We start from the raw sequence: 12,944 nt of genomic DNA on the forward strand, positions 1-12,944 counted from the left end.
TTTGCGTGTAAGATCAAAACTATTTACTACATATAATAATGATAAAAATTTAGCAAAAAACCAAAATTAAAAAAGGAACACAAAACTTTGGATACTTAACTTTTTATATTTAACTAAGTGTTGCGTACTTGAGACGACTAAATTTACGTCTTTCGCTTGCTCTGTTAGAGGCTAGTTGCACCAATCGAAATTTATAACTTCTGCTTTTAACTTTGAAGAATGAAACTTGCAGGTCTTATCACAAAAAACGTCTCGTAAAAAATCGCTGTGTTTACAAATTTCTGTTCTTTATTGTTTTCCTTTTTAATTTACTTTCTTTTGGTTGGCTGCAGCATCTTGTATCTTTTCTTATTTCTATATATATATAAACAAAAAGGCGCTGTGAACGAGGTTGGATTGGCTGTTGCTTGCAAATAGATTCGTGTTTGGAACAATTTAAGCCTGTGTTGCTTAAGCCTGCATTTTCATATAAGTAGAGCTTTTTAAATAGATTTGTTTTGACTTTCCTTCTCCATGTAAATACTTGCCACCTCGTTAAAATCAATTTCGTTTCTAGAGGGCTAATTTTTACGTTTCTGATGTATGACTTGACCGTCGCTGCACAAAGGAGAAAAAAGCTCCGGGGATGAGGTTGTCCTAAAATGTATCTGCTAAATATTTTCATGATATATGAAAGACAGACCTGTAATGTAAGCGCACGCCAAAAAATAAAAATAAATTGACGTATTTGCCTTTTGTTGTTGATGTATCGTGCGCAGTGTCAATGACACGGATCAGTTGCTATCATAAGATTTCACGAAGGACATAAGCAAAGACGTTTGTCAATTTCTTGCTTTTTATCTTTTTTATTTTTAATTCCATTTTCATACGTAAATAAATCCGACATTCGAAGCAAGCAATATTCTTGAGGGTAGGTTCTACTTGATTTTTTCTAATTCTGAATTTTAGCCAGGAGGAAAGCAAATGTCTAACTAAAATGTGAAGAGATCGGAAATCAGCTTGGCGAAAAGGTTGCCTGGATATCAGATGGCGGCTAGTATTCTTTTTCACTTAGATAATTTGGGATAAATATTGACAATCTAGGCTCTCAATTATTTATCTGGAAGAAAACAAATATGTACGTTTAGATAATTTGTTGAGAATGTTACACGTGGCCATGCATTGTTAGCAAAGTTTAAAAGGAAATGGTTGTCGTTTCTTCAAAGGGAGCATTTTTTGGCATCGTATTACGAATTCGCAAATTCTTTGTTAAATCAGTAACAAAGAATTCTACTAACTCTTTTACTAGCTGATTTTTTATTTGTTTGTCATATTTTAGAGTCGAATTTTTACTGCATTTTATGTCCGTTCATGTAAAACTTATATACAAACACATATAGGCAACTATAATTCCAACAGTTTTCTGATCCTTTCTTAATGAGATGAATTTCACTTTAGCTTTTTAAAACTTTCTGAATGCTCTTTTGCCTTATTTTTTTTTCAACTTATAGTGTTTTTGTTTTTTTCAGACATGAAGAACTTGCCGGTTGGCGCTAGTCTCATTTTTATTTTGTTGGCTTTGTTGACAGAAGCCAATCAAAATCGTGAAGTGATCTCCATGTTTAACCCGATATCATGTAAAAGGTACACGGAAAGCCCAAAAAATAATTGTACCTGTTTTCGCGCCAAACTTTCTTCAGCTTATGACATGTGCTCTTTAAATGGAATCATTGTTGCGTATAAAATCCGCTCTACCACTGGAGAACATAAGTGGTTTGTCCCGCCGTTCAACTTCCTGATAAAAAATCGGAAACTTTATTATCGAAGATGCCAAAAAAAGGAAAGTTTATCTCTTCATCGCTTGTGGACATATTTCTACAGTCACTGGCATAAACATGTTTTTTGTAAAATTAAATCAAAAGAAATTCGAAATGGAACATTGCAATAAAAAGTTTTTAAAGTCATTGAATGCAGTAAACTTTATGAAAACGACTTTTGATTTTACCCCGAATACTAACCTTATAATAAAACTTTATCCACAGAGTCTCCCTACACTTCTTAATATGGAATTAAAAAAAGAGCGAAGCCTAGGGGCTTTTTTTTTTGTTTAGCAAATGAAGCTGTTTTCTTAAATTTTTAAATAATTTAAATCGAAACATCGTGCGTCAAATTACTGTTTGAAACTTTTTAGTTAGGCAACTATGCTATCATGCACACCAATCATTATTCGGGGGTCGTGTAAAATATAAAGCGGTGCGTTTACGAATAATAAAAGTGAGTAGAAACTTCTGCGCGGAGGACAAATAGTCTTCTTGCTACTAATATTCCCGCCAAAAAAGTATATTGCATGAAATTTGTGTAGAAATAACACAGTGTGCATATATACACTTATTTTTCAAGAAAAAAAGCTGAATTTTGAAAGTGATTATTATTGTCTGTATATCTAAAAATTATGTTATGTAACAAACGACACGTTCTTTACTCACAATTATTACTACACTACGTATTTATTGACACGCATCCGATTAAATTCCCTTCTGTTATCGGATTAGTAAAGCTGGAGCAGCGCACCAACTTTTTGACTGTTGTTGTCTGTCAGCAGCGGAAACTCTGGAACACCATCAAAATATTCTTTTTTTAATGAGCTGGATTATTTCTTTTACGTATATTTATAAATTAGTCAAAAAATTTTTTCATAAATCACAGCTTGAAAAATCTGAGACTTTCCTGACTATCACAGAAATTTCCCCTAAAAAGTTGTCCCCAAATTGGTCAAAAATTAATCCTCACACAAATTAAGGATTAGATAAGAAAACAAGAACGAATCAAATCATCAAATAATATCTCTTCGTCTAAAAACATCACAGCCGTTTTAAGGTGTATATAAAAAATAAAAGCAAACACTATCCACTACCACAGACACATCACTAACACACACAAAAACACACTAAATTTTTGCTAACAAACAGAACGCCAAACCTCGGAAAAAGAAGAAGAAACATAAAAAACATATCGGGACTACAAGTCATTGTGAAGCGTCACTCGAGGTGAATTGCTTGAAGCCTCAAAATACATTGAAAGCTTGGCTGGTCACTGATATATATATATATATATATATGATAGATTGATAGGGATATTTTTGGAATATTTACATTAAGGGACTAAATATAGACAACTTTGGGAGATAAATAAACTAAAAAAACAGAGGAAATAAACACGAAAGAAATGCACGCAAAGAAGATCTTTTTATGGCTTTAGCGATTAACCAGACACAACAAAATTTCTTTCTTCTTCTTCTTCTTCATCTGTAAAAGTCCACAAATACTTGCGTCAGTTTATCATTTCTTGTTTGAATACAAACGCATTTCTCTTTCGTTTTCCCATTGTTTAAAATCAACACGTTGTAAGAATTCTTGACGATCCAAATACCTGAGGAAATAGGATAACAAACCGGGTTATTTAAAACGGCATTCGTAAATTAAGTCTGCTAGCTACCGGTACATCGGGTAATCAGCACAGCAGTTGCAAATGAAGTAACGGAAAATCGGGGTTTTTCAAAAAAGCATTCGTAAATAAAGTCCGTTAGCGTTTACGATTATAATGTATAATAAATAATAAAAAAATTCAGCTATCACTGTACAAACTCACCCGGAATTTCTGTTCGACCTCAGTTCGTCTTCCAATCCCGATTCACTTTTGTAATTGTCCCAGTCGTACTTAGATTTATCCTGAAGAATACAAAAATTCTACTCAAGACCTCTATTGCTAATTTTCTTAGCCAATTTTCTTAGCCAGTTTTCATTTTAACAGATCTGCACACGACAAACAAAACATCGAGCGAGAGAATCACTGCGAATTTTCTTTGCGCGGCTACGTTCGTTTCAGTGAAAATTTGGGTAAAAAGCGACCAAATGTGGTTTTGGTTCAAAGGCGGTGTCCCATTTAAGTCAGTAATTATCATGGAACAGTTGTAGAGATAGAAAAAATTCTACCTCTACAACGTTTGTTGTGTAACATCTTTTTGTGTCGATTTGTTTTGCAACATGTGTTTCCATAAAGTCGTAAGAGCGACCGATGTACAACTTTTTTCCGATTGTTGTACAACACGTTTTATGTTATTGGAAACCGACCTTCAGGTGGCCAAAATTTACAGCACTTTTATCCGTATTTTGTATGTTCAAAATGGTTGCGATGTAACTTAATTTCGCTCCCGTCCCACACCACAAAGTTCGTGCTAACAGGCAGACATATCTGAACGAAATACCGATACGGAGAATATGTAAGACCGGCGAAAATTTGAGGACCGGCAGATCTGTGGATTGTTCCACGGCCTAACGACTTTCAGGCAATAAAGCTCAGAAATACTAAACGCGTTGGAAAGTTTATTCAGCAGTTTGCGCCAACCACGTAGGGAAACTTTTTAAAAAAAAGCATACTTACTAAAACGCTGATTTTCTTCTTTTTGTCTATTGCTCCCAACACACTGGACAAACCACCACTTTTCTTCACACTACAAACAAAGCAGTGTTGTTAAACATAAAGCAAGAATTAAGTGTTCTTAGCAGTTAGAAAGGATCATACGCACACATAGAGTATTGAACAGAAGGCAGCATGTTATGCTCTGCTGCGCAAATTAAAACAACTTCGCACCAAAAAGTTACGTGATACGAACTTCGGCTTACAAAACGCAAGCCAGCTAAAAGTGTGGTTTTTACAATGAACAACAGTGGAGTACTCAGGTGACAGAAGTGCCTGTACTAAACTTTGCATGTTCCAAAACAAGTACGGAGTGTTATTACTGGCGATGGGGAAAAGCTTTAAGTAATAATGGTATAGACTTTAAATGAAAATTAAAACGACACCTTTTTGACAAGTTTTAATTACACACTAAAAATGTGTGTTGTGGGCGCATTAAAGGGAACCCGAGGTATAAAATGATGGTGCGCTTATATTATAGAGCTTAAAAAGTTGTTTAACAAGATCATTTAAATTTTTTATAAAGCTCTTTTCTCGTTCTTAAGATATTCACATTGGTTAACAAATCTTCGTAAAAATTTTAAAAAGCTCTTTTCGTTTTCAAAATATTTACATTTAAAGAATTTCAGATTTAATTATGCTGCATAAATTATGTCATATTTAAGTAATAGGATTTTTGACATTTTCTGTCATCAGTAATTTTAGACTTGTTAAAGGATGTGCATTCAAACTTTATCAATGTATAGATATTATAAAGATGAATTGATTAACATAATTTTTTTTTGTCAAAATGAAAATTGTTTGCTCGTCCCAGGATTCTTAATTTTTCCTGACCATCTCATAACTGCACGTCGTTTTGCAATCAAATTTTATAGAGCCTATAGCTTACGCAGAAAGTTTTACTGCAAACCAAGTTGCAGATCGCGAGTTATTGAATTAAAATTCACAGAATCAGTAATCTGTACACAAAAAAGTTAAAACCATGACAGTTAACCACAGGAACAGATAAACAACCAGTGAACAACTTACCCTGAAGATAAAATATTACTGATTCCACTCAATGAGGATGGCTTCGTTGCGTCAGATTTCTTTGCTGTTCGCTCTTCTCCCGCTTGTTTGGCTTCTTTTGAGCCGACATTAACTTCCTTTGAAATCCTAATTAAAAGTAATGCAGAGAAAAAACTAACCAAAGCAAGCTATATTTTGGTGATAGGCAAAATATTATTTGTAGAAGAAAATTCCAAGCAATTTCCTGTTTTCCTGCCCCTCTATCTGATACATAGATGAAGCTTGGTACTCAAATTATTTTTTGACACAAAAGACTATAAATGCTCACAGAGATGTTGTCAAAACAAAAAATTTTCGTTGTATGGAATGTTCATTTTATGAAACTACAACTTAAGAAGGTTTCTGTTACTGTTTTCCATTGGTAAAAAAAGTTAATACTGAGATAGGAATATAGCTAAAACATTTTTCCGAAATTAAATATTGCAGCTTGAAGCTTATTCCCGATTTTGCAAGATTAAAATTTGACATTGTTGTTAATTAAACGAAGTTTTGGGGGAGATTTTTTATCTATCCCAAAGCTTATGCAGGTGTTCGAATAGAAATTTAGCCTCACAGAACTAAAATGTGACCACACCTAATATTTACCAGTCCTTTTTACATAAACATTGCAGTAACAATGCAGACTTACTTGATCTCTTCTCCAGCAAAATCATACACCTGAGTAATTTTAACTTTCCCACTTGTGCTTGGAATCTAGAATAACACAAAGATATACAGACAAAATCCAAAATCAATACTTCATTTCACACACATTTCTCGTACATTTTAGTGTACAGCAAGTTGCGTTGTTAAAATTATCATTCCTTTTTCACAACACAAAATTGAAATTGTTTCGCACCTTAAGAGGGTACTTTAACAAACCGTGATTTAAGATGGTAGGTTACCTCAATTTTATTGGTTTCTTTCAGCTTGTTTTGAGTAGGTGCATCTGTTTTCGTTTTATCATCTTTTTCAATTGGCGCTGTAATTTTTTTGCTCTCACTTTCAGAATTAGATGAAGCAGGGGGCTTTGTGGTATTACTTTCAGTTTTCACAGTTAATTCTGAGTCATCCTTATTTTGATTTTTACTACTTGAACTGTCTTTTACTAAATTTTTCTCATTATCTTTATTATCTTTTGTTTTATTGTCATTTTTAACACCAACATCGCTCTTTGAAATTATGTTTGTTTCTTTCTTTATCTTTTCTTCAGCTGTCACATTTTCATCTTTTATTTCATGTGTTTTGTTTTCCCCTTCCTTTGAGTCACTTTTCCCGCTCTCCATTCCATCCGTCGCATTATGTGATGTTTTATTATCATTTGTATTATTTAGTACTTCTCTGTTTTCTTGTTTACTGTCTTTTATTATGGTAGTATCATTTTTATCATCAGACTTAACACTTTCAGTGTTCATACTGCCAGAAACCTTTTCGTCCTTTTTATTGACATCGTTCTTAAAGGAACTCCACAAATCATCAACATGTTTCTTTCGTTCCTCATTTTTTTTCTGGTTCCTGCTGCTTTTGTGTTCATAAACCTCGTTGCTTTCATCTGAATCGAACAATTCTTCTTCGTCATAATATTCTTCACCGGAAACATCGGCATCAGCATAGGACACAGCCCGAACACGTGTGCTACGTGAACTTCTGAAAAAATAAAAGTGAAAAAAAATTAATTATCACATTATTATTACATATGCTAGAAATTGAGACAATCTGTCACAAATTACAGAGAAAATATATAATATAAAATATTGCAGGGTAAATCTCAAAACTTTATTGTTATTTGTTTTAGATACACAAGAATATTTATTATAGAAACACCTTCATGTTTTATAGACAAAAGCAAGTTTAAATAATTATAAAAAAATAATAATACTTTTTCAGGCCTGGTGAGGAATGGCCTGTGGTATCACTTAAATTAATTTTGGCATGCTATCTTTTGCTCCCCTCAGCTTTCTCACTCATTGTTTAGCAACATATTTTAAGCATTTTCTTTTATATAATCTCTGTTTTTAATGTAGTCTTAAGTGCTATATTAAAATTTTAAAATGTGAGTTTTCAAGTTTTAGCCCAACAAAAACAGAACAGCTAAATAGCTTTTCTAATTTTTTTAACTTTCAATGATTTTCATAACACAGAAAACTATTATATTTATAATAAACAAGAATTATAAAACAACTACGAAAACATGATAAATAAATATCAACATTCGACACAAAAAGTATTAGTGTTTTCCACAAGTGGTTATAGACTGTTTTTAATGATGCTGGTGAAGCTCAAAATATTTGTGAAATAAATTGATTTGCGTCTAGAGCTTTAAGTTGTTACAATGCTTTATTTATTGTATGACTAGGCAACTATGCATGTGTGATTACAGACTTCAGTGTATTTTTAGAAAGTTAAAAGTTAATCAAAATGAACATGGCACCACAATGAAATGGTTTTAATTGTTACTTTAATTTTAAGTAGTTATAATACTACATAAATAGAAAGACAAATAGAGATTAGATAAGTAGTAGAATTTTCTGAGCTGCACGCCTATTATGCTTTGTTGTGTTAACATATCTTGGCCCTAACATATCTTGGCGAACGATCATCACACACCATCACTAATTTAAAAGAGTGATGTGCCGCATGTGGATGATGTTACTTCTAACCAGGCCTGTTTTTTGTCACTTCTTTTGGATAAGCACTTAAGTTTCTTCAGCAATTAATGTGTAAAAAAAAAACTTTTAAGTATTTACTGCAAGCAACACAAAAAATCAACCTCCTCAATGATGACCCTCCACGTCCACGTTTCTCAGGTTTCTCAGTCAATTTAGGCTTTCTCCCTCTTTTTGAGAGAGTTTTTGATGGAGACTTTTTTTCTGATGAGGTACTGCGGGTTGACCGGCTTCTTTTATTTGGAGAAGAGCGCGATGATCTTCTTTTTCTTTTTCCATATTCTGGATCAGAATCTGAGTTACCTTAATAACACAACAGAATAGTTATTATTTCTACACCACACCATTTCAACATGATTTTAATCAATGATCTGACTTGTAAAAAGTGCTAGTAATTATTTTTGACAATACAAAACCTCATGCTTAAAAAGTTGATTAACCAGTCTTTCTAAATTTCTTAAAATGCTCTTTTCATTCTCAAGATATTCACATTTAAAGAATTTCAGATTTAATATGCTGCATAAATTATGTCATATTTAGGCAATAGCAAATATTGACATTTTCTGTTATCAGTAATTTTTGACCTGTTAAGGGATGTGCATTCAAACTTTATCAATACATAGATATCATAAAGGTGAATTGATTTAACATAACTTGTTTTGCCAAAAAGCTTCATAGGGATGTTTTCTCGTACTTTATAACGAATTGTGGCAATATTTAAGCTTTGCAGGGACGTTTTATCTTCATTTTAAAACAAAATGGAGCAATTTTTATGAAAAAATTATTTATGTTTCACAAGTTTCATTGTTTTTAATTGGTTCAAAATCATTTCAAAATGTGTTTTAATAATATGTCATTAAGATCTGTACATCGTAACAGAACTGATATTTTGACAATCATATCAAATTGTTTCAGAACTTTGTGCAATATGTTTCAAAAAAATTTTCAAAATTGTTCCATTTTTCTTAGTCTGTTACTAATCATTTTATAAAAAAATATATGAAACATTTAATTTGTTTTATGATACGATTATAAAACAATGTAAAAAAAAACGAAACGATCTTGGAGACGATCCCCAAGTTTGTGTAATCGTTTTTTCTTAGTTTTTAGTTTTATGTGTAATGTGCGCATTTCTTCTACTGTGTGTTTTGACAGTTATACTCAGACTTTCTGTATTCTTAGTTCTTGTTTTCATAATGATCTATGATTCCACTGCCCAGTATTTTGTATTTATTTAGCCTCTATGTTTAACATCGAATAAATCCAGTGTGTGATTGGTCTGTTTTTCGTTTTGATATGCCTTTATGATCGAGTGTTATTATTCCTTAATTCTTTTGATTTTTTGAAATGGTTAATTCTTTAAACGAGATAAGAAGGGATAAAAGTGAACAAATGTGATACATTGTTAGCAATTTGTTCATTTTTTATTACTTTTCTTTCTTTGATTGGTCTCGTTGTCATACAAATTATTTCCAGAACTGTTTCTCAATCTTCAAAAGACCCAATTTTGATTTTCTAACAGTGTTAATAGTTAATAGTGTTCATCAATGTGATAAGAAAAAAACACTGATTATGACATGAGGATTATTCTTACTAAGATTTGTTATTATTTTATCATTTTCTTTCACATAATATATAGTAAATTTTCTATTTAGTGTTTCTGTTAACATTTTATTGTTATTGACATTACAAATAAGAAGTTAAACCATTTTGTCATGTATTTTAAATTAGAAGAAAAAGACTCATTTCAAACATTTTCAAACCTGAGAGTGTTATATTTTTATCATTTTATTATTCTTTAACCCGAAAAACACCCTTAAACCACCAGGTATGCTAACAAAATTAATCCCTGAAAATTTCAACTTGAAAAATTTAACCGTGTCCATTTTATAATGTTTTTATCATTTCACAACAGTTGTGGCACGTTAATTCTTTGTCATTTTTCTTCCCTGAACTAATTGTTAATAAATTGCCTCTAACTAACAGTATAAAAATGGCTCTTTGAAAATGTTTCAGTTTTATCTATCTACTTAACCATAAAGCAAATTTGGCCCACTCAGTTATTATTCCAATCAAATTATGGATAAAACTATAACAAAAGTTGGATTTGCAACATTTCCTTAAAAATGAACCAGTTCTTTATGAACATGTCCATTTGATAGATCTTTAGAAATTGTAATATCATTTCTCTGACGAATGCACAATATGATACTTAAAGTTGCAAAAAAAAGTATAGTTTTTTCTTGTTTATAATAATTCAAACATACACCACATGATACACTTTTTAATTGAAGCTAGCCCACTGCAATTGTGAAATAATGGTGTGTTAAAAAAAGTTAAATTAAAAAGATTGTATGATAAATTATCAAACTAAAAATTACCTCCATCCGGCACATAATCATCATCATCGTCATCACTCTCATCCAACATTCCCTCAATATCCTGCTCTTCCTCAGAATCAAAAACCATTGCCATTGTAATGCTGAGTATATAAAGATTCTAAATGGTGACCGTAGGATTATAATTCAAATAGTTCTAATTAAAAACATAACAAAATAGAGTCCACATAACTTTTAATTATTAACTACTCAAAGTTTTTACCAAAATATCAGGCCTTAAAACATGACAGGTGCACAATCACTCTTTGCATTCAAATAACTTCTAATTTCCATCATCATCTGAGGGATGATTCACTCACCTCAGCCCTCGAAATTAGCGCTGGCAATCGGCAATTCCTGATGCGGTTTCATTTTGCGACGGCAAAAAACTGCCAAGGCTAATCTTTGCTGCGCGCTAATTTTGCGGTAGAAAAGTGGGGACGTTTTGATTCGTGAACCCCAAACACGATGATCGAACATCTACGTATAGCGACTCTCTCAATCTTAACTTCCTTTTCTACATGTCCGAAATAGTATGCATGACTCTCATTGTTATAAACTTCTTTATCCATCAGCTACATTTTAACAAAACTTATGCAAGCAAATGTTTTTTACCACACGTGGGTTTCGTTTTTAAAATTGTTTAAATAACACTTGTGGCATAAAGAAGATCCATTAAATTCGGACCTGCTATGGTTTCCAATTGCTTTGTAAGATTAGGAAATTATCTACAATTAAATCCACGATAAAATGTCTGTTCCGCCTGTAAGTGCAGTTTTGCAGACTTTAATTCATCCGTGCTCCGTCGGCGTTCACCTCCGTATTAGTTAAGGACCGCATGGCTGGATTTCTTGTGTAAGACCTGGTTACCAACGACGAAGGGGGCAGGGCAAAGAGATTTAGGTCTATGTAGTTCTTTTAACTAAGTCAGGAGTCTGTGAATTAGCTAGGATGGTTAGGTTGGCTATGAATAGGCTTGCCCATGGATTAAAAGAACCAGGACTATTCAATAATTCTAAGACAAAATGTTTTCGACCAAGACAAAAATCTATCGGACGCTTTGTCCGACGAAATGTGGTGGAAATTTTGTTTGAGGAGTCTCCAAAAATTATTTCGAGGGCTGCCATCGCACACTACAAAATGGATTTTATAGGTTGATTTTAAAAACTCTATTGTTCAGGTGTGCGATTAATCAAACGCCTGAAACGATTTAGGAGTGTGCAAGGAGTGTCCTGAAAGAGACATATTTAAAGGGTTATTAAGACTAATGAAGCTTCAAAAAATAATATTTTCAAAATTGCTGACGCTTCACTCTCTCGCTTCGGCAAATTATTGCTGATGAATTGCTGCTGCAAATGACTAGCTATGTCATTGGCAATTTATTGCCGACGTGTTTTTGGGCTAATTTCAAGGGCTGTCACCTACACAGCCATAATAATCACAAGGCAATAAAGGAAAATAGATTTTTATTTAGAAAGCAAACAGACCCCATTCCCCTGTCATTTACTGTTATATATTACATGACCCTTTCTCTTTCATTTAAAAGCCCTAAATCATCTTGACTCGATACACATCTCTTTAAAAAAAGAACCAGTACAACCTGACCTGAAAATGACTGCTCTTATATTTTGGGACACTTTTAGCCAAATTTGTTCTTTTAGTTCTTAATAGTAAGAGGACTAGTAAGAGGATGGTATTGTTCCTTGTTTTCGTTTTTGTCTTTTTCTTTTCATCCGTCTTATGAAATTCCACAATAAAATTTCCTCATACATTATGGCATGAAACATTGACAAAAATAGTTAAATCAGTGTTAACTTCCAAGGTCGAGTGCAAAAAAGAATTTGCACGAATTGCCAGATGGAAAGGTAAAAAAGATTTACTCTAAAACCTAGCCTACATTTATATCCATATTCATAGCTACCTGTTTTTATGGATTACAGTTGTTTTGTAGTTTCAAGTAAAATGTTTTTCTTTTATATCTAGCTATAGAAGAATAAAGAAACACAAATATTGAAGTTTACATATGATCACAGACTAGCCAGGAGAACAGGCATAATTTCTCTTACCACTGGGAAATCAGTATAGCTGAGGTGAGAGAAACTGAACTTTATTATCGTAAGGGTAAGCTTTACTGGGCTAGCCCGTCCGCCAACTTTTTTTTCTGGGACCAGCTGACAAAAACATAGCTAGCTAAAAAAATGCTCTAAGCTTTTTAAGTGAACTTAAACAACTTTAATAAATATTTAGCAATTGGCAACAGCTAAAGCACATATACCTAGCTAGACACATTAACAAAATATATCTTTCTGGTGGTTGGGACCAGCTAGCCAAGCTTTTGTTATGCCCATGTCTGTGACGCATGCCTTTTTGCAAGAATAAAAGGTGGTGGTAATATCGG

The 12,944-nt window shown here is 32.7% G+C and overlaps 1 protein-coding gene across 1 annotated transcript; it reads right to left on the minus strand.

The window, feature by feature from the left end:
• Positions 1-2,804: 2,804 nt before the first annotated feature.
• On the minus strand, positions 2,805-12,917 carry LOC130614536 (craniofacial development protein 1-like). The gene is made up of 9 exons (XM_057435962.1): positions 12,822-12,917; positions 10,550-10,667; positions 8,273-8,471; positions 6,408-7,149; positions 6,152-6,216; positions 5,485-5,610; positions 4,420-4,489; positions 3,628-3,707; positions 2,805-3,408 (listed from the first exon to the last, which is right to left on the minus strand). The coding sequence occupies exons 2-9, from the start codon at positions 10,641-10,643 to the stop codon at positions 3,318-3,320; spliced, it is 1,467 nt and encodes a 488-aa protein (XP_057291945.1). The 5' UTR covers positions 10,644-10,667; positions 12,822-12,917; the 3' UTR covers positions 2,805-3,317.
• Between the last annotated feature and the right edge of the window lie 27 nt (positions 12,918-12,944).

The sequence above is a fragment of the Hydractinia symbiolongicarpus genome, chromosome 11 (assembly GCF_029227915.1).
Source record: "Hydractinia symbiolongicarpus strain clone_291-10 chromosome 11, HSymV2.1, whole genome shotgun sequence".
In the NCBI taxonomy this organism is placed as follows: Eukaryota; Metazoa; Cnidaria; class Hydrozoa; order Anthoathecata; family Hydractiniidae; genus Hydractinia; species Hydractinia symbiolongicarpus.